This window comes from Prunus dulcis, chromosome 7 (genome assembly GCF_902201215.1).
Source record: "Prunus dulcis chromosome 7, ALMONDv2, whole genome shotgun sequence".
In the NCBI taxonomy this organism is placed as follows: Eukaryota; Viridiplantae; Streptophyta; class Magnoliopsida; order Rosales; family Rosaceae; genus Prunus; species Prunus dulcis.
Window position 1 is genome coordinate 11363702 of NC_047656.1, and position 23808 is coordinate 11387509.

General features: G+C 37.1%; 3 protein-coding genes across 4 annotated transcripts; 1 reads left to right on the top strand and 2 right to left on the bottom strand.

The window, feature by feature from the left end:
* Window positions 1-589: 589 nt before the first annotated feature.
* LOC117635670 (syntaxin-121-like) lies at window positions 590-2300 on the bottom strand. The gene is made up of 2 exons (XM_034370006.1): window positions 1317-2300; window positions 590-1133 (listed from the first exon to the last, which is right to left on the bottom strand). The coding sequence occupies exons 1-2, from the start codon at window positions 1870-1872 to the stop codon at window positions 709-711; spliced, it is 981 nt and encodes a 326-aa protein (XP_034225897.1). The 5' UTR covers window positions 1873-2300; the 3' UTR covers window positions 590-708.
* Window positions 2301-3122: 822 nt separating this feature from the next.
* Window positions 3123-14696, bottom strand: LOC117634243 (trafficking protein particle complex subunit 8). Of its 2 annotated transcripts, XM_034368238.1 has the most exons (28): window positions 14296-14696; window positions 14083-14177; window positions 13357-13456; window positions 13042-13146; window positions 12696-12858; window positions 12277-12394; window positions 12128-12190; window positions 11925-12005; window positions 11692-11786; window positions 11438-11588; window positions 11160-11246; window positions 10251-10370; window positions 10052-10180; window positions 9869-9966; window positions 9638-9761; window positions 8936-9043; window positions 7820-7961; window positions 7445-7555; window positions 7258-7318; window positions 6624-6699; window positions 6328-6507; window positions 6117-6227; window positions 5603-5764; window positions 5341-5499; window positions 4910-5143; window positions 4508-4681; window positions 4146-4258; window positions 3123-3986 (listed from the first exon to the last, which is right to left on the bottom strand). In XM_034368238.1, exons 1-28 carry the CDS (start codon window positions 14456-14458, stop codon window positions 3443-3445), a joined length of 3867 nt encoding a protein of 1288 aa, XP_034224129.1. In that variant the 5' UTR covers window positions 14459-14696; the 3' UTR covers window positions 3123-3442. The 2 variants fall into 2 exon arrangements, with proteins under 2 accessions (XP_034224129.1, XP_034224130.1); XM_034368239.1 differs by lacking the exons at window positions 13042-13146; window positions 13357-13456; window positions 14083-14177; window positions 14296-14696 and having other exon boundaries at window positions 11925-12045; window positions 12696-12811.
* A 1984-nt stretch (window positions 14697-16680) lies between these two features.
* LOC117635367 (DExH-box ATP-dependent RNA helicase DExH1) lies at window positions 16681-22887 on the top strand. The gene is made up of 15 exons (XM_034369697.1): window positions 16681-17020; window positions 17101-17246; window positions 17373-17472; window positions 17557-17781; window positions 17936-18031; window positions 18449-18724; window positions 19304-19507; window positions 19598-19756; window positions 19937-20052; window positions 20482-20653; window positions 20795-21068; window positions 21140-21332; window positions 21421-21607; window positions 22057-22425; window positions 22550-22887. Exons 1-15 carry the CDS (start codon window positions 16745-16747, stop codon window positions 22679-22681), a joined length of 2925 nt encoding a protein of 974 aa, XP_034225588.1. The 5' UTR covers window positions 16681-16744; the 3' UTR covers window positions 22682-22887.
* Window positions 22888-23808: the final 921 nt, after the last annotated feature.

Consider the following 23808-nt stretch of genomic DNA (forward strand, 5'->3'; position numbering starts at 1 on the left):
TTTTATAAACTCTTTAAAAATCTAAATTGAATATCTCCAAATTTTTTTTTCAGTAAAATATCTCCCAACTTTTAAATTCTATAAAAGTCATTAAAATTTTGAATTGGATATACCCCTTTTTTTTTTTTAATGAATAGACCATCGCTTGTATTCATTAAACTAATAACTATAAGCTCAAGTCGTTTTCTTATGCCCAGTAATCCAACAGATGAATTCTTTTGAACCATTTCTAACGTTGATATTTATTAATTTAGGTACCAATTTATCACTCATCTAAATTCTCAGAATCTAAACCAACAAAAATGTTGAAAGCTGTCTAATTTTTTTATTTTTTATTTTTTTTTCTTTCTATTTTGCTACATTTATTAGCATTCACAAAGGTATTGATTGATCACCCAGTTGCCCCATCCTTGAAGTTAAGAAATTAAAGTCAATATGGCTCTGCCCATTTGACCACAACTCCACGAAGCTTCTACACTCACATCTGTCACTGAAAACACTGTTTCACCTAATCCAACCTCATTATTATTTTGTGCATAATGAAAAGAAAATAGAAGATGTAAATAAATAAATAATAAACACCCCAAGAAAATAGCAAGCCATACCCAGAAGACATGTAATTTAATTACGGAGGAAATGAACACCACCAATTCAAAAAAATATAAAGAAAAAATATATATGAAATCAATGTGACAAAACTAGTCTCTCCTATACTGATGCTGGTGGTGGTGGAGAAGGCGTGGGATTATTATTATTATTATTATTATTTCCATTGTTCCAGTTCCAGGGCTTCAAGCTCAGAATAACAATCAACGCAATAACCAGCAGCAAAATGATCAAGAAGCAAGTCCACTTGCGGGTGTTTTTCTGGTAAAACCTGGCCTTGTTCAGCTGCTGGGTCCCGCCCCTCACGAACGAGTTGGCCCTCGCCACGTGGCTCTCGATGTCGTCCAGCTGCTCCCCCTGCGCCTGCACCAGCACCGCCATGTCCAGGAACACCTGGTGCAGCTCCTGCAGATTCTTCTCCATGTCCTTTACGGCGTCGTGCCGCTCCTGGATCTCATGGATCGTGTCCAGAACCTGGCCCCTCCCCTGCTCCTGTATAGCCTTCTGCAGAAACGTTTCGCTCTCTCCTGCAAAATTAATTAAAATCCAATTATAAATCAAGCAACAAAATTTTAAGAAGGGGCAGACGTGGATTAGGCCGGTTGGCAACCGCCGTGAATCCGCCCACTTGCATCAAGTTCGAGTCTAAATTCTTTAGAGGAAAGAAATTGTGGAAAGAGCAAAAAAAATAAGTGACGGATTGCCCTTACCGGTGGAGATGAGGCGGTCGAGGGTTTTCTCATCGGGATTTTCGCCGGAGACGGTGAAGTACCTGCGCTGCACCGTCTCTCTATACTCGGACGAGATCTTCTGCCTGAGGGAGTTGAAGCTGTCCATGGAGTCCTTGAGCTTCTTGCGGAGGCCGTTGACGACGGAGATCCTGGTCCGATCGGAGGACGAACCGGGTCCGCAGCCGGGGAGGCTCCGGTTGGCGGCGTTGGACCGGTCGAGAGCCTCGAGGCGGACCTTGAGGACCTTGGCCTTCTTGAGGGCGAGGGTGACGTCGGCGTCCATGCTAGATCGGAGGTCCTTGACAGCCTTGGCGTTGTGGAGCGTCTTGCTGTGCTCGTGAGAGGACTGGAGGTTCTGGTGGAGGCGCTCCAGCTCCTTGAGCTCGTCCTTCACGGACTCCACGTCGCCGAAGAACTTGTCGTGGTTGACGCCGCCGGTGCTCGCCCCCGCCGATGACATCTCGATCACGTGATCGTCGTTCGTGTTCTGCTCGCTCCGGAACCGCGAAAACGAGCCCGAGAACAAGTCGTTCATGGCTGCTGCTTCTCAAATCCAAAAATCAAAATCGAAATGGAAATCGAAATCCGATTGAATGGATAGTAGAATGGGAGTAAATGGAGAGACGAAATCTGGTGAGGTTTTGAAGAGGAAGGGGCAGAGGGGTGTTTGGTTTAGGAGTAATTAGTCAACGAGGTGTCTGAGTCTTCTTCTGCAGGACGAGAGAAGAGAAGAGACGTAGAGACGTGGACGCGGTGTTGTGGATTTTGTTTTGAAAATGAAAGAGGTTGTTTCTTAGAAGGTAAACTAACTCTCTGTCTCTTTGACAGAGGAGACCCAGTCCTATCTATGAATCTAATGATGACTCTGCAGCAATTGGGCTTGTTACTTGTTTGGGACTAAAAAACGCGTGAGGGAAAAAGGAAATTGGGAAAATTGGCTTCGATTAATTTGAATGTTAATTGTGATTTGTTTGTGTGGGAAAGAAGGAAATTAGGGAACTCCTATCCTAATTATTGGTTAATTAATTGGCTCGCAGATTCTATGATTTGAATGACATTATAAGGTTAAATTGTAAGATTAGATTACAATTCAACGATGATATATTTGAAATAATAAGATAGTACATTTAAAATGAATTTGAAATTACTATATGTAAGGATTAATTTGAAATGTATTTGTTTTTCTTTCTTTTCATTTTTCCTCTTATTCAAATATTGGGATACATAATTATAGTAATCTAAACAGACAATTTAATCTCATAATGTCATCCAAATCCCCGATTTGGAATCACTCCATCCAAATGAAGAGCACAAAAAATAAATTACGCGCACATATAGAGGGATGGCTTGCAAATATTTTCCTAAAACAAGAGACTTGGTGCCGTCTTCATTCGGCCTTAGTCTTCTATGATGTTTCGTTGTCTGCATGACAAAACAAAACTCCCATTTGGCTGTTTGCGATATGGAATGTGATTGTAGATGGAACATACAAGCATGGATGGACTTAAAAGGATGCCTTCCTAAATAATATTATTTTAAAATAAGCTTTTTTGACTTCATATGGTCTCACTTTTGTGGGGAAGGTTGCAATCTTATTTGGTTCTATTTGGTTACCAACTACCAAGACAGTTTTCAAACACAAAAGAACATTTTTTAGGGATCACAATGAACCCCGTGCATTACTCCTAAGGAAGTCTTTGCACAAGTGCAGCATAAAAAGATTCATTTGGCCAAAAACATAAACAATCCACCGACTTAAAGAAACCGAGCGTACATTTCTCCGAGTAACAAAATACGCATGAAAATGCGTAGATATCATATTTTTCTATTCAAAATGGCACATTCGTGTACAATAATTTGGCAATACACCAATTAAACATTCATTGCTATTATTATTCAGAGAACATAAAACAATTTCATTTCATCTCCTACCTTTCCTAAGCCTTTCATAATATTCCTATTCTGGTGAAAAAGAAAAAGAAGAAAACGAAGAAAAACAAAAGATACACAAACATAACAACTTACAGGCCAAAGATACATAACATAGTACACCCGTGATTCCTATAATTGAGAATAGGGAAGGAAGCAAAAATGAAAGAAAATTTTTAATCTGACTGGAGCACTGTAAGGTAATAGGGATATCCCTCGCATTTCCCAGACGATCTTCTATCACGGTTTCCTTGATCATTAGAAAGTAAAAGATTCCAATGCAAAACATAGTTTGACAGATCATATGTCCCGGGAGAGAATACACAAACTTGAAGAGGAATTTCAGTTCTTGACATAGGCTCAAGTTGGACTCTGGTAGAGCTCGACCCAGACCAAATAAACGGGGAGACACTCTCCACCGGCATTGATTTACTTGTCCGGACTTTAAGGACATCAGACGTTACCTTGATGTCAGTCACTAAGGAGAGGTCATGCCACCCTTCTTGGTTGTCAGAAGACGTGGCCGGTTGAACTGGAGTTGCATCATTTAAATTATCACTAGTACTGGAGTCCAAGGTGTTTATGTGTACAGACGCAACGACATCCGATGAGTTGAATAAAGTCATGCTAAGATTTATTTTACAGAAAGGAGCAGAGAAGTCATGATATATGGTTCGAGGTCCGTCAACTAGCCATGATATAGAACTGGTGCTTGCAGTACTGTACAATTAACGGCCAAACATATGTCAGCATAACATAACCTTAAAATTGGAAATAAGAGTTAAGCAAAGAAAGATAGCGAAAGATAGAAAAGGAAAAAACAAACAAGATAGTTTTCAGATTCATAATCAAAACCTTTCATATTGAAACAATACTTGCCTGCAGTGACATGCATGATGAGAAAAAAGATGTGATGGATCAGAACCCACAGGATTATTGTCATTCTTCAGAGGCCGAGAAATCAATATGAAGTCAACTGTACTGGTGTCTCCCTGATCCACACAGAAAGAAAAAGCTCAATATGGTTAAATGCCGAAAAGCATCAATAATGTACAAAAGCATATTAATGGGTCATATACGTCTGATGCCCAAATCACAATCAACAAGGACTAATTATTATCCAGCACTTTAGTTCCCCTTCAAGACATGATGATTCAGGAAACAACCAAATCTAAGTGATATGATCAGTAATATTGAACAGAGAAAGATGTTAGAACTGTTATAGCAAGAAATCTATCAACCTTATGTAAAATTTCTTGGTGCAGTCTTTCACAATGGTGGAAATCTGCCAGGGGAGAGCTAGCTATATCCAAATGTGGTCCACTACTGCCCTGAGTACCCAATCTCACATCAGTTCCCTGAAGTCGGAAATGAGAAGATATCTCATCTTCAGAAGTTGATGGCTTGCCATGATTCTGAATCCAAAAAGGTAATTCATTAGAATAAAGGGGGGGAAAGGAAAATAAGAGCTTAAGTTGCTGATGTCAAAACAAATACAATTCTATATATTAACCAGACCCTTAGGTCTTCTTAACCACATTGCAATTATTGTGAGGTGTTATGCAAAAATGTAAATCAAATGGCAAGTCACATAGAACAATTATATAAAAAGACGAAACCACAGTATCTGCATCCGCACAAACCTTGAGCATGAAGAAACACGACAACGCTTGATGAGCCATTAAAGATTGTGAAGGAAAGATGGCATCAACAGGTTGAAGTAATGAGATTTCCCATTGGTGCCCAACGGATGACAACTGATGAACCTGGAAACTCTCTGAGCTTGTCTTGTTGACAACATCCATGCGCACAAGGAACTCTTGCAATCTTGATGGACAAGGACTGATTTGGAATGACACATCTAATGAGGGCAATACCTATGAAAATGAATTTTAAAATTAACATATTTGAAGGTAGGCATTCATTTGAAAATATTACATTGATTTACAAAGGAATGTGTAAATCACCAACTCAATATAACTCAGACCTTCACAATAATAGGAAAACAGTCAAATTATACTTAGAAAAGTGAACCAAATCAAGAAACTTTCACAATCGATATTGATGCACACACCTGCAAGTTGTAATGCATGCGTAAAGTGCGATATCTCATGGTGCTTGAAATATCTCCCATCTCATAATATATAGTTATGCACAAGGAAATGTTCCCAGGAACAGCTGCCCGAAACCAAAGAGGCCACAATAATGGTGTTTCCCCTTGAATTATCGTGTCCTGAAGTATAGAAAGAGATAAAGATCATAAGACCAGATAATGCCTAGTTAAAGACTCATAATAGATCATGAAAAGATAAACATCAGGACAAAATGGTACTGACCTCGGGAAATAGAAACATGGAATGAGAAACGTCAGTAGGGTTAGCAGGAACACCAGAATGATCAGAATTTGTCTTTTCTAAGCAAGCAGGAAACTCTATGTTCAAACTTTCTCGCTTCCCGATATTCAGGAATCTAGGATGACTAATCTTCATTTTCAGATTCTGCAAGCATATTAAGCCATATAAGCACAATAAACACATTGGATGCATCAATACACAAAGTTAACCCCTGCATGACATAAAGGCGAGCAGGGTATATCTGTTGTTCAAGAGCATGAATGTAATAATGTGTAATCATTACCTCATGCAACGGTATCTACATAACAATACAACTCAAAGTGATCAAACATAGTTCAAGCCGACTACCTAGACTACCTCCTAAATGATAAGAAAAGAAACTATCCATAAAAGTTAACACACTGCAAGATACATTCTACAGAAACATACATGGACAAACCACCAACCAAGGATCATCATTGAGAACATAGAGTGAAAAAAAAAAAAAAACCCATACCTTAATCGCAAATTCAGATTTGTTCCTCAACTCTAACACAAGATTCCGTAAATCTCCCACATATGCCCTTTTGGGTAGTGGATGAATGACACCCTCAAGCTTTGGTACACTCTGACATCGGAAAGAATATAGTTAGATGGAAAAGATGCCCAAACTTAGTTTACATTGCAAATCTGAAGGTGGAACAAAAAGGAGGGGCAAGGGCAAGCACCTTAACGACTACAAACTTTAAATTATCACTATGATGCTTAGCCTTCTGTATTCGCTTTCTTATCATCTTCACAGGGTTAGTCTCAAATTTATGGAAACCAACAACAAAACCTGACAATTTCCACTTTACACCAACAATTTGTAAAATGCCTTCTACTCTAGGCGTAACCGTTAGTTGCACCTGAAAGTAACAGGAACTGTCAATGAGCAGAATTCCAGAAGCATTTAAAATTTACCGCGAAGATGATATTAACACTTTGTTCGGCATTACTTTGACAACTCAAATGAAGTACTCACCACAGTTGTTTCACCTCCCCTTAATGAAAAGCCAACATCCGACACAGAAAATAAAGAACTCTCAAAGTTTACATCCCTGTAAAACTCCAGCAAAAAAATCCAACTTAGCGGGTGCAAATATGATGAGAACTGGAATAGGGATAATGATATAGACAAGTAAGAAATTCTTCAAAGACAAAGGCGTGATTGAGGTGTTTTACTACCTGCAAGGCAAAGCCCAATTATCAAAGCATTCAGGAGTATACCTTTGGGCCTCAAAGTTTTAAAATAAGAAATATACACTGGTTATGGTTTAAGAGCAAACAGGCCCACCTTTAGAAGTCCATGAGGCAGCCTAGAACCCATTAAAAACATGCAATATAGCATGTTAATATCATCCCAATATAAGGCCCAAATTCGGCAAAGCCAAAACTCATTTTACAAACACAACAAACCGGTCCGTACTAAAAAGCAACCAGTTGTGCAAATGGGGACCAAATATAGAGGCATGCAGTCAGCCATATTACTGACCGAATTAGAATTTTTCTACAGGTAGATACTTGTATAGCCAACAGAGAAAAGGAGAGGAAACATCAGATGCCTCACCAATGCCTTTGAAAAGACTGGAAGTAATTATAAACAATTGTGTACGCACCTATGGTTTAATTTAGTTGATTCACCATCATTCTGAACCCCTGCCATCGAGCTATTTGCATCTGCATCATAAAGAAATGATCAGTCTATGATTGTGACAAGGACTTACTACTTACAAATAATCAATTTAAACAGATAAATTGGTGTAGTGGTGGCGTTTGGGGGGAAAAAGAGAGTGAGAGAATTACCAGATTGCATTTCATCAGAGTTTTCTGAAAGCTCACATATTAGGGATACACTAGACAGGAGGAGGGGGATTTGCAACGGATTTTTGAATTCGATATCAACCTTGACAGCTTCTGCATATGGTGATGAAGAACAAAATATTAGGGTATGTATCTCAATGAAGTGTAAAAGAACCCTACTTACTACAGCTTTTCCTTCTTCCATATGAATGAAAGAAGAATGTGCTTCATTACTTAATCACTAGGCACCAAAGTACATTGTTGACATCAGCAGATCATACAGTTGCAATGAGCCACAAAGACATACCATTAAGAAGGACGCAGTTTGTTATATAAATCAATCATGCAACTTCATTTAATATTCAGTCACCTCCATACCTCCTGCAACACAAACATTCGACTCTTTGTACTTCTTTGGTATAAGCTTTGATTGCAGCTCCAACCAATTAGTTCTGGCAGTTGACAAATTTGGAATCATTTCCTCCTCTAAGGAGACCCATATTTTTTCCTTGACACTTGCCTGGAATGTTTTGGAACAAAATAATGCTAATTACAATCCGCAGTCTAAACCAACTTAAAAAGTCATTCAAGAAAGTCCATGAGAAAGAAATGCTTCTCATCAGCATCAAATAGAAATTGAACAAATACAAAAGGTATGATCACATAATCAGTGACCATGACCATAGCACAATTTACATGACTTCTCAACAAGTAATCCATGCTCATTAGTGCATCTTATGACGTTTACCACATTTAGAACTTCATATACAGTGCTCTCAAAATTCTTTTATTGAAGTTCCGGGAAAACCAGTTCACAATTTAGAAAAGCTACAAAGTATTATGTATCAGTAAAAATATAAGAAATTGATTTGCAAACCATCCATAGACATTTACCCAACCATGTCGTGTGTGTGTGTGAGTTACACAATGGTTCTACAATGAACTGCAGCAGCAGAAGAACGCTAAAACAGTCATGCATGTCAAACGACACATTCAGGCAATTCTATTTGTTGTGTCGTACAGTGTGGCAATCTCTACACCATCACAAAAGGAACACATAAAGTGACAACAACATATGTCACAATAAAAATACATGATGACTTAATAAGGTACAACAGCATCATTGAATGAATGAATGCATGCACCTTGAGAAAGCCTCAAAACACATATGCATTAACATTACAAAGCACTCGAGGCTTACAAGAGCTGTCATATTTCCAACAATTGTTGTTTCACTGAAATGTTGTACCAAACATATTCCTACAGCATCATCCTTATATATATATATATATATATATATATATATATATATGTAACCCTTATTTACAATAAGAACATCATCCTCATATTCTACAAATAAACTTACAAGCCTACTAATAGCACCATCAAATGAGAGAAAGAAGTAATACAATTATGAAGAAATGAGACAGAGAAAAAGAGGGGGCATTGAATAGAACATTTATAAACTAGAAAAGAATTTATAATACAACTTACAGCTGCAGATGATGCATAGGTCCGATGATCTTCAAAAATGACCCTAAGAGATGAGATATTGATCTCAGGCAATTGAAGCTTTAATACCTCAAATGTTTTCCCTGTTTTCTACATGATCCAAAAGAAAGCTCAGTCAGTTTTCAGTAAAAGCTAGCTGAAGGATTACGTTGTAGTCATTTAGATTGCTTAAATTTTTTTTGAGAAATTTAGATTGCTCAATCTCAGAAAAGAACAAAAGCAGAAAGTGCCAACGTAAAAAAGTAAAACATAAAATAGGGCAGTCTACTAATTTTTGCTAAAGAAGTTACCCATACTTTTGTTTCTAACTTGAACAGTTCAATGGATGTCTAGACTGAGAGGTTCTTTCCTGTTACCTGTCAGGATCATATTTAACTTTACAAATGCTTTGGGTGTCTGCAGCCTTCTGAAACAGTTAGGAACTACCTAACATCTATGCCCACCATAGTTTGGGATGAGAAGAAAATACCGTACATTTTTTTTAAGTACTAAATATATGTTAGCCATTAACTCATTCTGAATGTAGGTCAAGGAAATAAAAATTCATGCTAAACTAAACTAGACCTAGAGAGCTAGCAGATGAAAGGTAAGTTTGTTTATCAGAGCAAATACAAGTTACTTTTAAGGACTTTGCACTTTTACCTTCTCTATTACGCATAGAATACAAAGATTACTAGTACTGACCTGAACAATTTGAAGGAAGTCCCTCAGGAATAACTCCTGCGTTGTCTTGGACTGATGACTACAGGCCAGGACCTCCAACACATGATTTGCAGCCAAATCATATAACCCAAGAAGAGCATACCACCTGAATCACAGAAATTGTATGAAAAAAACTCTATAGATTGTAAAACAAGAAGTTGGCATACAAAATTATACACAAACTAAAGCTGCATCTAAGTCCATACAACTTACTGTCCAATATGGAAATGAACATGGTCTTTGATATGGCTCCATGTAGTTCCTTTATAAACAGACATGGCACTTCTATAAGTGCGAATTGCATGCTTGATCTGAAGAGCAAAAGGCAAAAACCTATTCTTCAAAAGACGCAACACTTAAACAAGTTACTTTTGCATAACTTAGAGATATAGCTACCTGATCACATTTCTTGTAACGGTCACCAGAAAGAACAAGATGAAATCCATATTTGTGTAACATAGGTGGTTTGGACAACAAGTAGCAATAAGATGCTTGCTCAAGCATTACAGCGGAATGTAGCGGCTCCTGAGAAAGAATTAGTCAGTAGTAAGAAAACGAGTCTTAATAACTCACTATATTGAAAAATTAACATTACCTCAGTGCAAACACGGAAGTAAACAGTGGCAGCCTCCTTATACTGATATCTTGCCTTCAACATCTCTACCCACCAAAGACCACACCTTGTTGCGTTTTGCTGACTAGATGGTGCAACTTTCTGCTTGAACACCAATGACAAGTGTAATAAGTTACGCAGAGTCCAACCAGAAAGAAGAAAATAAGGCAGGAAATATGGGGAAGAAGCTGCAAGTGGATATTATAATATAAATCAACAGTACTTCAAAATTTCCTTCCAGAAAACCTGCAGAACAATTCATGCACATGCAAACCTGAGATGCTCATTGAGAGCAAAGAAGGAATTGTAAATGAAGTACGCCGCTTCTTTGTTGGGAGGTTATACACTATGGACGAGACAGTTGGATTTTAGGTGGATGGGTAGGGTTGGTATCCAAGTGATGAGGTGAGTGCATATTGGTTGCAAGGCCTTTGAAGGAAGACAAAACTTGGAGGGTTATGTTTGATTGTGGAAGGGATAAGTCCCTTGGGTTGGATGGGTCTTTCCATGACAGCTTCTCAAGATTGCTGGGTAGTGACTAGAGATGATCTAACTAAAGACTTTGAGTATTTTAAGAGTGGGGTTGTGATGTGAGCACTAATGCCACTAAAATATGCTTGATTCTTAAAACTTCATCGATTCATTTCATGGATCATAGACCTATAAGTTTGGTCACTAGCATCTATATGATTTTAGCTAAAGTTTTATCCTTGAGATTGGGAAAGGCATTCGGTTATGTGATACCTATTTCTCAAGGGCTTTTATTACGGGGTGACACATCTTGGACTTGGTCTCAGTTGCAAATGAACGGTGGCGGAGCAAAGATTCTTAATCTCAAACCTCAAAGAAACAATTGGCAATTGATTAGAAAGTGGGGAGAAAAATACATACTAAATAGGTATTAAATGCATTTTCCATGCAATACTCTGCCTCCTTTCTTGACTGGTCTGACATGAAATACGCAAGCCCCATCATTTCCTGCAATAAAAAATAAGATAAGTCAGATTTGTTACGCCGTGAGACCATTCACGAAACAAAATATAGACTTTTCAGCCACAAGAGAAAGAGAGAGATATCAAATGTAAGGATATGTCAGCAGATGGGTAAAATTGAAATCCAAAAAGGAAATTTAAACTTAGGGGAAAAAACCCAGAAGAAATTAAACACACCTGTACGCCAGCATAGCGTTTCCAGGCTTTATCAAGCTTGTAATCTGTGGAGATTAGACGATAATTCGATAATGCAAGTTCATAATCACGTAGCATGAAGGCATAATCACCCAAAACTCTAATCTGAGATTCATTGGAGTTAAAGGTATACCTAGAACAAGGAATGTAAAACCCATATTAGAAGAATAAAGGGACATAATTAGGAACACACACTAACACATCAACAACGAAATAAAATCTCTTGTACAGCATACGTAGGGCCACTGGGAGAGTCCACCACGTCTTCTTTCCCTTTTCTCCACCATAGATTTTTTATTTGGTTCCGAAAACCTTTCCTTGTTGCAGAAACCTGAAAACCATAGAATTGGATAAAAAAAAATAATTAATATGTGTGTAAGTGCATATATAAAAGAAAGGATTAGACAGACTGTAAACCGGAAAGTAAAATACTCCCAAAAACTAAAGGTGATATTATTGAGATACATACCTGCTGATTGAGCACACGAATTTTTTGCTCCATGTAAGGAATAATGTGTTTAGTTGATAAATCTTGCATAAGATCTTTTATCTGTCCCAGTTTGTACAAATTGGATATCATGATCAAAATTCTGACGTAAGCAAAAAATTTGAATTATCAACCTTAAATAGTATTGTAAGAACATTAGTTAATGAGAATGAAAAGCACTTTACCTCATTAAAATCGTCAACATTAAGGAAGCAACGAAGAGGTTGACTAGGTAAATCATCAGATTTCTGTCAATAATGATACCGTTAGGTAATATATCTATAGCAAACCGGTGAAGAACAAGGTAAGATCTGAGTATTAGAGAATAGATTACATAAAGCACCAAGGGATAATCTTGATGTTCAACCACGCCATCTTGAGAAGAATTAATGCATAGTAATTGACAGTCAGAGCCGAAGGTGCTCCTCATTTCAGTTAAAATTTTAGTTGCCCTGCAAAAATAAATAAGACTCTAACAATATCAATTTTCCATGGATGTCACCTTTGATTTTCTAAAGTTCCAATTTCTCTTAGAACTCTTATCCATTTTTATCAACACGTTTAACTTGTCAAGTAGAAAAGTTACAACATTGTTGTTCAAAAAAGAGTAGAAAGAAGTACAAGGACAGAGAAACAAAATGTCCATCTTAGCAAAGAGAACAAAACCAACATCAAAATTATTCCTTATTTCATGGCTATGCAGATTATTAATTCAATTTCTAGCATGATTAGAAAGCCAGGAAAGATACATACTTCTCCAAAGGGCCATCTTGATTATCATGCACTAGCAAATAATGCTTCAAAATCTTTGGGTCCATTGCCCCACTGGTAAGAAGGGAGGGTAACGTGTTGGTGTTAAAGAGGTCAACAAATCTGTTGATAGGCTGATCATCCTTTGAAGAAACTACTACAAGACCTGCAAGTAAAATCAAACAAGAAACTTACAACTCTATGGCAATTAATTCTCAAAAAAAGAAAATATCATATTAAGAACTATGAGTCTATGACTGATAGCGTGGACCATGCTTGCTCAGCCTTGACATTAAATTGTAACTAAATAAGCAAGATAATAGGTACTTCTTAAGTTTCAACACCTTACATGCCACAGGATGATCAAAAGCTTCATGGTCTGAAAAAGACACAGTATGTACAAGCTCTTTGTTGAAAAACTGAAACCATGATGGTAAAACTTCATTTTCAGATCCTGCAAAGGAAAACCATAATCACTGCTAAAACTGCAGATCCGGTAAACGACAAAAAATTCGTCTCAATTCCAATTATACAAGTAAGCATAGGATAGTCTTAGAAAGATAAATGCTGAATCATTTCTTTAAAATAAAATAACAACTTTTTAAAATTCAACACAACACCCTTGAGAGCTCAACCACGAATCTAAATAACGAATATCACTTACTGGACACTGCATTATTAATTTGAGGCAAGTCGGAACACAATTCAGAAAGATCTTTCTCTGCAGCCTGGGTTATGACTTGTTTCAACCTCTCTTTGGCTACCTAGGTAAGATTAAACAATATATCTCAGGCTCTGACAGTTGAGAACTCCAGAGAAAATTAATCTGAGCCATAAAACGACATATGAACAATGGATCTAATATTCAAATACCAAAATCCACCTACACCTCAACAGGGCACTTCTTCCCCCCCCTCCCCTTGTTTCATGGAAGAAACATATCATGGTGGACAGTAACACAGTACATGATAGATTGAACTGGCCAATAAGGGACATATAACATTTAACAAGTTCAACTTGTAATTGTTTCAAGTTGAGCTTAAATATCTTTACAATTACAATCATTCTTTCTCCCTTTTCCTTATTCCATCTCTCCTAGATGTTCGCACTTTCAAACTTCGAATTAAATGTTTATAAATAGAAGCCTACTAATATCCATTAGTCAAATTAGTTGCCCAGAAAACTTGAGTGAAACTAACTTTAAAAAATTTAGGCTTCGGGCATACCCATTAGTCAAAATGGTATTTTCAACTACCCGCACAATCATAGTGCAGCTGAAGTGAAGGTTTATGGTTTCCCAAATTCCAACGAAAATCCTAAATTCAAACGGTTTATTTTCTTTCAGTTCCCGCATTTTCACAGCAGCTCAACAAGACAATCAGAAAGTTACCTCCAAATTCGGTTGCCGAATATCCGACTCATAAAACAACCGCAACCCGAACTTCTGAAGCCGGTAAGGTTGATCACTCGCCGTCCGTACGGGCACTGCACCAAAACCAAACAAAAGAGTCTCAACTTCCACCCGAAAAAACCCTAACATACAATTACATATACGTAAATGCATAAATTAGCAGAAAAGTGAAAAAGAGTGTGGTGTGTTCACCGTCGATGTTGTTGAAGAAGCAGAAGGGCTTGAGCATTTGAATGAAGGTGAGGCCGTTCTTGAGGCAAGCTTCTTCGACGAGAGGTGTGCGGAGCACCATGACAACGGGACTGATCTCGTCCAACAGCATTCTGCCAAGTGGCGTATTCGCCGGATCCACCATTTTTGTTCCCCTCTGAAATTGGGTGAGGACGACGACGACGACGACCCTCTCAACTCGGGCTCAATGACGTCACTGAGCCACTCACCGGGTCGATGCGGCTCGGGGTGAGTCGCGCGGGGTTTGGCTCGCTCAGATCCCGGGCGTCGATGGAAGATTAATGAGAGCTGATGAGAAGGAGCGCTTCGTTGCAAAAATGAATCTGCATATGAGAAAAGCTACGACTTCGTTTTGTGGGTACTAGTATGGACTGTCGTAAAGAGCTAGCTGGCTGTTTTTAATTTTATTTTAATTTTTCGTATTTGGGTCATGTATTTGGGCTTATTGGATTTGACGGTGGATAAGCCCATGTTAATTTTTCAGGTCACATAAAATCCTTCTTCTTTTATAGCTTTCATTTGAGCCAATTTTCTATCAGATATCAATTACCAATGATTATTTTTAAGGAAAGACCAAGACCCTAATGTAGGTTATGAATATCAAAACTTGATGGTTGGTATCTTGTATGGGTAAATTTATAGGCAATGTTCTTTTTGCCAAAGTATAGGCAAATGCATTTGGATAGTGCTTTTTTGTTAACGACGAAAACTATTTGGAATGAGAAAATGAGAGAATATTAAGTAAATCAAATGGCCTATGTGTAATGGAAAGTCAAAAGATCTTCTTGATCATGCTTGTAAAAACCTATGCCAACTTTTTCCAATAAAAACTTCAACACCTCCCCCTCTCAAAACTTACTCCTTCATGATTATGATTTACGAGTCATAACTACGTGCTTTAATTTACACATGATTAATATAACATATTTAACGATAAAAAATGAATAAGTATACTAGACATTAAATAAACTATTTAGGTTTTTTTTTGGATAAAAATATGATAGAAATTTATTAGATCAATAAGAATAAAAAGTACAAAGGACACATATTGTCAATAGAGCAATCCCAATAATAATATAGTAACTATGGGTAAAACTTCCTCAATGACTGAGAAATTGAAACGAAGAGAATCACACTCGAAAATAACTTTTCTAATTTTTGTAGAAATATCACCCGAACTTATATATCAGTTTCAATTTGTCACCTTAAAGAAAAATTTAAGCAAAATGTCACTTTAAGTTTTCAAAATCCATGATTTGTCATCTGACTTTAACATCATCCAATTTTCCCTCCATTTTGAAGGGTATTTTAGTCTTTCTAATATGTAAACCATCTTTTTTATATAATTTAAATATAAAGCTATGTAAACCCTCTTGTTTGGAAAGACTAAAATACCCTTTAAAATGGATGGAAAATTAGATGATGTTAAAGTCAGGTGATAAATCATGAATTTTGAAAACTTAAGGTGACATTTGGCTTAAATTTTTCTTTAAGGTGACAAATTGAAACAGATGTATAAGTTCAGGTGACATTTCTACAAATATCCCTTTATGAAATGTGTTTCAACCACTATAATTTCCTCGAATTTAGTCCAATGATCAAAGACAAAAACTAGTTGCTAACCGGCATGACGCTCTTAAAGAGACTAAGAATGCCCAACAAATTCCACTAAGTTTATGGAATCATGAGACATAAAAACACAGAAAACTCAGAGTTTTTGGACTTTATTGAACAAACTAAACCAAAATAAAAAAAAACTAAAATAAAGTCAGCAAAAGAAAAACAAATCACCGCTAATCTTCCTTCGGGGCATGACATAGAGAGCGCGACCTAATTAATCCATTGCCTCAATGCACCAATGAACACTGGATCTACCATGATCAAGTAGCAACACCTCAAAGAGCAGCCTTGCAAGATGAGACACAACCAAAGTCAGCCCATATATGAGACAATAGATCTGCCAAAAGAAGAGTAGATCGACATAGGTTCACTAAAAGCATAAGAACATTGAAGATCTGACATTCCCCTAGAATCAAAGCGTTCTCTCTCTCTCTCTCTCTCTTTCTCTCTCTCTCTCTCTTAGAAGTTGGGGTTTTCTTTCAATTCTTTTTTTAATAAGGAACCTCAATGTTTAAATCTATGAAATGCAAGCCTTCTAATACAATTAAATTTTATTAAGACCTTATCAGTAGAAACCTCAATTCACAAATGTACCAAAGAAGAACCAAATTGACAAAAATGTATTTAAAAAATAGGGAATTTTTTTATTAAAAAAATAGAGAAAAAAAAATGTATTTCTTCGGACGCGTTGCCTTGCGCAACAGCACCGTTAGACTCTCCCACCAACGCGCACACAAACCTTCCCCCAAACTCTCACAAGTGGGAGAAAGAGGCCACGTGTTTGTTATAAATGTCAGTCCGCTTCCTCTTGGGCACAAGTAACTTCTCGCTTTCCAGAAACCTTCTCCTCGCCGCGCCCAAAATATTCACCTTTCGCTCTGGCATTTCAACCCTCGCCATGTCCAGCCGCCCCAACTTCCGAGGCGGTCGCCGAGGCGGCCCCAACTCCGGCGGAGGCCGCCGCGGAGGCAGTGGCCGAGGTCGTGGAGGTGGCCGCGGCGGTGGCGAACAGCGCTGGTGGGACCCGGTATGGCGAGCCGAGCGCCTGAGGCAACAAGCAGCGGAGGTAAAGTTATGTCTTGTTTTGGTTGATTGAGCTTTGGAGAGTCAGAGTCTTAGTGGTAATAAATATGTTGTGCATTGCAGATGGAAGTGCTTGATGAGAATGAATGGTGGGGAAAGATGGAGCAGATGAAGAACGGGGCGGAGCAGGAGATGGTGATCAAGCGCAATTTTAGTCGCAATAATCAGCAAACCCTATCTGACATGGCTTATCAACTGGGGCTTCACTTGTAAGTAGCCTAACGAGGAATTTTATCAAACAGTTACTGTGCATCTTCGTCTTGTTCATGTTTTTGGTCAAGCATATTGATCTTACAGTCTCATGTTTCTTGTTTCTTATGCTTGTGGGAAGAAAGCCATGCGTATAATAAAGGGAAGGCTCTTGTGGTCAGCAAAGTTCCGTTGCCGGATTACAGAGCAGATCTTGATGAGCGTCATGGTTCCACACAAAAAGAGGTATCACTTGACTTATGCTGCATTGCTACAAATTACAATGCTTTAATACCCAAGGTTTTTTTTTTTTTTTGGTGTTCTCTACAGATTAAAATGTCCACGGAGACTGCCGACAGAGTTGGGAGTCTTTTGCGCAGCTCAGAGTCACAGGGAGAGGTATCTGTTAATGTGGCTTCTGGGTCTGGCCAGGGAAGCAAACAAACTTCTGCTAGTGTAAATTCAAGCAAACCTGTCTCCCAGTTAGAGCCTGATACTGTAAAGGAGAAAGAGAAACTTAGCCGTCAACTTAAGGAGAGGCAGGAACAAATGAAGGTACATATTTGAATACCGTACTTTTGAGTTTGGAATTGTACGTTACCATTGTTATGTAGTAAAAACGAAAATTATTCCTTTTCTTTTTCTTCTTCTTCCTCTTTTGAGTTTTTGTGGGGGAAATGCATCCTTGATATTGGTTACTCATGTGCAGGTGAGCAATAGTTTGAAAGCAATGCAGTTGTTTCGAGAAAAGCTTCCTGCATTCAAAATGAAGTCTGAATTTCTTAGAGCTGTGTCAGAAAATCAGGTGCAATCTTTTATCCGCATTCAATTGAAATTCTCTACTTTTAATCAAGAATCTATGCAAGTTGAACTCTCGTAGGAATTGAAGTTTGTGATGTTTATTCCAGTCTAAACGAAAAAAAGAAAAAGAAAAAAGGTTTTCTCATCATCTGCACAGAGAGAGAGACTACACATATAACGAACAATTTAATGAGCATCATGTACGTTAGTTGCAGAATAGGAGTGCAGTAATTTGGTCTACTGGTCTCTAGTGGCCTGGCGGACCTCTGATAATTTTTCTTTTCTATTTGATGGTTGGGTACTTCTGACAAAATCTCATGAGGAAATCAGAGGTTCCCGTAAATGTTTTACTAAACAACTGATCCTTTTTTGGGAGATGCCACTTATTTGCTTATGCTCCTTAGTTTTGTTTACAATGCAGGTCTTGGTAGTCTCTGGGGAGACAGGTTGTGGAAAAACAACACAGCTTCCTCAATTTATTCTAGAAGATGAGATTTCACGTCTACATGGTGCTGACTGCAACATAATATGCACACAACCTCGTCGTATTTCTGCTGTGTCTGTTGCAGCTCGTATATCCTCCGAAAGGGGAGAGAATCTTGGTGAAACTGTTGGTTATCAGATCCGCCTGGAATCAAAGCGTTCTGCTCAAACACGACTCCTATTTTGCACCACTGGAGTATTACTTCGACAGTTGGTAATACAATTTTTCTGATATGTTTACGACACCCGGGTTAGAATTGTACACTGAATGTTAGAAACACTTGTTAGTAAAAATATCCTCATAAAACCATGTTGTTTTAAGAAATGATTATCCCTCTCCCCTTTTTTTTCCTTCTAGAAAATCTATCATTTTAGGGAATGTCTTCTTTCAAGTCTCAAACCCTGTCATTTATACTCTAACATGTTGAATTTTTTTTTTTTAAAACACAATAAATTTTTTAATTGGCACGAATTTTTATTTAAAGTATATTTTACTTGATCACAAATTCAAACAACACCGAGAGTGTTGAAAATTTTACTTTTATAGTTTTCTAAGTAACACCAATAATATTGTTGATGTGCTTATACACTCTGAGTTGCCTTGTTACACTCTATAACTATGTGCACATGTTTTTCATGCCATGCTTGTACTCCAAAGGCACCAAATTTTTTGTGTACTAGTTTTACCTAAAAGCTTTATCATTATGGTAATGTACAGGGAATCTTACTGATACTTGTAAGCTACACTGTCTGAACATCTATTATGTTTCTTATGTTTGATGTTGAACTACAGGTTCAAGACCCCATGCTAACTGGCGTGAGCCACTTGCTAGTGGATGAAATCCATGAAAGAGGCATGAACGAGGACTTTTTACTAATAATTTTGTGTGACCTTCTTCCTCGGCGTCCAGATCTACGATTAATTCTAATGAGTGCCACCATCAATGCGGACTTGTTCTCCAAATACTTTGGAAATTGCCCAACAATACATATACCAGTATAATCATCTTCCATTTAATAAACTTGTATCATTGGGATTTTTCAAATTATATGTTGTTTTAAATGAATTCTTGTTGACAAATGGCAGGGATTAACTTTCCCTGTGGCAGAATTATTTCTAGAAGACATTCTAGAGAAAACTCGTTATATTGTCAAGTCAGAGTTTGACAACTTGGAAGGGGGAAATTCCAGGAGAAGAAGGAGACAGCAAGATTCCAAGAAGGATCCTTTAACTGAATTATTTGAGGCAATCCTGCATTCCCTATCATTGTAAATTTCATTTTCGTTCCCATTGAAATCTACCTGCTTATATTGAATAACATAGACTTATAATCAATGAATGTATAAGGCTTTTAAACTTTAGCTTCAGCAGTTCCTACATTAATAGTTTTAAAAGTATTTATGAGGTAGTGCTTTGGCCATGCAGGATGTTGATATTGATGCTCACTACAGAAATTACAGCACATCTACAAGAAAGTCTCTTGAAGCGTGGTCTGGTTCACAGCTTGACTTGGGTCTGGTAAAGAACTTGCTTTATCACTAGCATGTTTTTTTAGTTTTTTTTTGCTTTGAAGAATTATGCCACACAGTGTGTTGCATCTGACTCTCTAATGAGCATGCTGACAGAATTTTGTTTGTATGATTGACTAGTTACTTTCATTTTTTATTTAAATAATGAATTCCTTTCCTGTTTTGAAAATGGATAACATAAATTTGCATTAAAAAAAACATAGGTACAAAAATAACATATCAAAGAGATGGATTCCTCGGAGATCCTACAAAGTTAACAATTCAATATATTTGAGAACAAAATATAGAGTGGTCAGGAATTGGAATTTTTCATTTGATCGCTAGTAACCATGTTGATGATCGCTAGTCACTACCCTGATAATCCACGGTGTTATAATTTATTAACCTCTCCTTCCCCCTATTTTATTTCACCTGTTTTTCCAAATACTAAATTTCCTCAAATCTATTTCTTAGAAAAATTGTGCTGGCTACAAACATAGCAGAGAGTAGTATCACCATAGATGATGTTGTCTATGTCATAGACTGTGGAAAGGCAAAGGAAACCAGTTATGATGCTTTAAACAAGTTGGCTTGTCTGTTACCATCATGGATTTCAAAGGCTTCAGCACATCAGGTATAATTTACTACCAGAAGTAACCAAATTCAAGGTTTTACCTGTATGTCAAACTTGTTGAGACTCTACCAAGCTGGATCCCTTTATGTTTTGTCAAAATAAACATTTTATTAAATTTTATTGCTTTGGTGATGATTCCAGAGGCGAGGGCGTGCTGGCCGTGTGCAGCCTGGAGTTTGTTACAGACTATATCCAAAAATGATCCATGATGCAATGCTCCAATATCAGTTACCTGAAATTCTCCGAACACCTTTGCAAGAGCTATGCCTCCACATCAAAAGTTTGCAGCTTGGAGCTGTTGGGTCTTTTTTGGCTAAGGCACTTCAGCCACCAGATCCTCTTGCTGTTCAAAATGCAATCGAACTTCTCAAAACCATTGGAGCTTTAGATGACATAGAGGGGCTTACTCCGCTTGGTTTGTATCAGTTATGCAAGTCTCTACTGAATATCAGCTCTGGTAGTTGACTGACAAATCTTACATGACAGGTCACCATCTTTGCACACTACCATTGGATCCAAACATTGGGAAAATGCTTCTAATGGGTTCTATCTTTCAATGCCTGAATCCTGCCTTAACAATTGCAGCTGCCCTTGCTCATCGTGACCCTTTTGTCCTACCATTAAATAGGAAAGAGGATGCTGATGCTGCAAAACAATCCTTTGCTGGTGATTCATTCAGGTAAAGCTCATTAAGCTGAGCCGCATTGCTGAATTTTACAATGTTTATCTTGTTCCTCTTGCTTATTTTATTTATCTATTTTATGTAGTGATCACATAGCTGTTGTCAAGGCTTTTGAAGGATGGAAGGAAGCCAAACATAACGGAACGGGAAAAACATTCTGTTGGGATAACTTTTTATCCCCGGTAACGTTGCAGATGATGGAGGATATGAGGATCCAGTTTCTAGATCTATTATCAAATATTGGCTTTCTTGACAAATCCAGGGGTGCTAACGTAAGCTCTTTAGATTTTAAGGGCCCATTTGGTAACATTTTTGTGTTCTGTTTTTTTAAATTTTTTTTAAAATTTTTGGATTGAAAATAGGGAGTGGGGAGGGAGAGAGAAGAAAGAGCTAGGTGTGAGAAACAATAAATATATGTAGAACGACATTTAAGTAAAAACTGAAACAATTAACAAAATGTTTTTAGTTTTCAGTTTTAATTCGTCTATTCGCCCTCCATCTCTTTATCATTTCTCTTATTTCTCTCATCTAAAACAAAAAACAAAAAATAAAAATGTAACCAAATGAACTCCAAGTTTTGTTCTTGTAAAAGTGCTATTTTCCTTTTAATTATGATCTTGTTGATGCTGCACTTAATCAACTGTTATTCTCTCTCAATCCACCTTCCAATTAATGTGCTAAAGTGGCCTCTGCCTTAACTAAATATAACATGTGCATGCAGGCTTACAATCAATACAGCCATGACCTGGAGATGGTATGTGCAATCCTCTGTGCTGGGCTCTATCCGAATGTTGTGCAGTGTAAAAGAAGAGGAAAGCGGACAGCATTCTATACTAAAGAAGTTGGTAAAATTGATATCCATCCTGCATCGGTCAATGCTGGGGTTCATTTATTCCCTCTCCCGTACATGGTTTATAGTGAAAAAGTGAAGACAACCAACATTTTCATTCGAGACTCTACAAATATATCAGATTATGCTTTACTTCTGTTTGGTGGTAGTCTTATCCCTAGCAAGACTGGTGAGGGTATTGAGATGCTTGGAGGTTACCTTCATTTCTCTGCATCAAAGAGTGTTTTAGAATTAATTCGGGTAATGCCTCTCAAGATCTTATGTTAAATTTGTCATTTCTAGTATGGCAGCTGCTCCTACCCATTTTATTCAGATAGTCAAAACAATGTCTTGAATAGTTGTCTTTGGTTATCGATTCTTGCAGAAATTGCGTGGTGAACTTGACAAGCTTCTAAACAGGAAGATTAACAACCCAGGATTGGACGTCTCAAGCGAGGGAAAGGGAGTGGTTTCGGCTGTGGTTGAGCTTTTGCATAGTCAAAATGTACGATATTAAATCATTTGTTCCTTATGGATCGTCACAGTTTTGAAGTCAACTCATTTACAGTAGAAGATAGTGTGTTGCGGTAAAATTTTGTCCCTTATTATGTAATGCAGTTCGCGGTGTGAATGTACCCTTTTGATAAGTTATCTTTGTTGACAGGGTTTCAAATGATCTTTAGTTTAATAAATTTCTAGTAAAAATAGGAGGTTAACAATAAACAATTGTTAATTTCATTTTAAATCTAAACAACTCTTAATATTGGATTAAGTCAATCATTACCTTAATATGTTGTTCTTATATTGTTTTTACTACACTTAAATAATTATTAACTTTTAATGTTGTGCAATTTTTTATGGGTTCAGATTCTTTGCTTTGTTAGGATCTACTTGACTTTTAATATTTACATGTCCGAGCCTAATTGAGTCCTTAGTATTTCAAAAATAGAATATTAAGTAATAATAATAATTAAAATATAATTACTGATTTAACAAATTAAATGAGGCAAAGATATTATTTAATTACCAAAAATAAAATTTTAAAAAATTAATTAAACTAAAAATACTAAATTTATGAATTTTTTTTTTTTAAATAATTGTATAGCCGATCGGCTATGCTAGGTTTTTGTATAGCCACGTGGCTTTACTAGTTTTTACTCGTGGAGACCTAGCCGCTAGGCGAGTCTTTTTTTATTATATATATATATATATATATATATATAGGGTAATGCTAGGCTTACCACATTTTTATACAACATTGTGTACCACCTCTCTAATAGAGGTGGACCCCACCAATACAATGGGGCTTACCTCTATTAGAGAGGTGGTACACAATGTAATATGAAAAATGTGATAAGCCTAGCATTTTCCATATATATATATGAATAGTACAACTGAGCGGTTATACCTGGCTATACTATTCAAAAAAATTTATAAAAAGGACCCTCCTATTTGCATTAGTTTGTACTTTATAGATCTTAATTTGCTAGTTTCAACATATCCAAAGTAGATATTAATCTTCCACTATATAATATTTCAATTTTTTTTTTATAACATATATTATTCTTATTCAATAATATGCGAGAATTATTTGTATAATACGTGCATTTTGTCTGTCTTAATGAAAATTTTGTATAAAAAAAA

Excerpts from the sequence above, each read along its gene's own strand:
- LOC117635367 (XM_034369697.1), top strand. The coding sequence starts at position 16,745 with ATGTCAGTCCGCTTCCTCTTGGGCACAAGTAACTTCTCGCTTTCCAGA. Across the intron at positions 21,333-21,420 it reads TTTGCTGGTGATTCATTCAG|TGATCACATAGCTGTTGTCA; the intron begins GTAAAGCTCATT and ends TATTTTATGTAG. Across the intron at positions 21,608-22,056 it reads ACAAATCCAGGGGTGCTAAC|GCTTACAATCAATACAGCCA; the intron begins GTAAGCTCTTTA and ends ATGTGCATGCAG.
- LOC117634243 (XM_034368238.1), bottom strand. The coding sequence starts at position 14,458 with ATGGTGGATCCGGCGAATACGCCACTTGGCAGAATGCTGTTGGACGAG. Across the intron at positions 13,457-14,082 it reads TTCGGCAACCGAATTTGGAG|GTAGCCAAAGAGAGGTTGAA; the intron begins GTAACTTTCTGA and ends AATCTTACCTAG. Across the intron at positions 12,191-12,276 it reads ATTATCCCTTGGTGCTTTAT|AAATCTGATGATTTACCTAG; the intron begins GTAATCTATTCT and ends CATTATTGACAG.
- LOC117635670 (XM_034370006.1), bottom strand. The coding sequence starts at position 1,872 with ATGAACGACTTGTTCTCGGGCTCGTTTTCGCGGTTCCGGAGCGAGCAG. Across the intron at positions 1,134-1,316 it reads CGACCGCCTCATCTCCACCG|GAGAGAGCGAAACGTTTCTG; the intron begins GTAAGGGCAATC and ends TTAATTTTGCAG.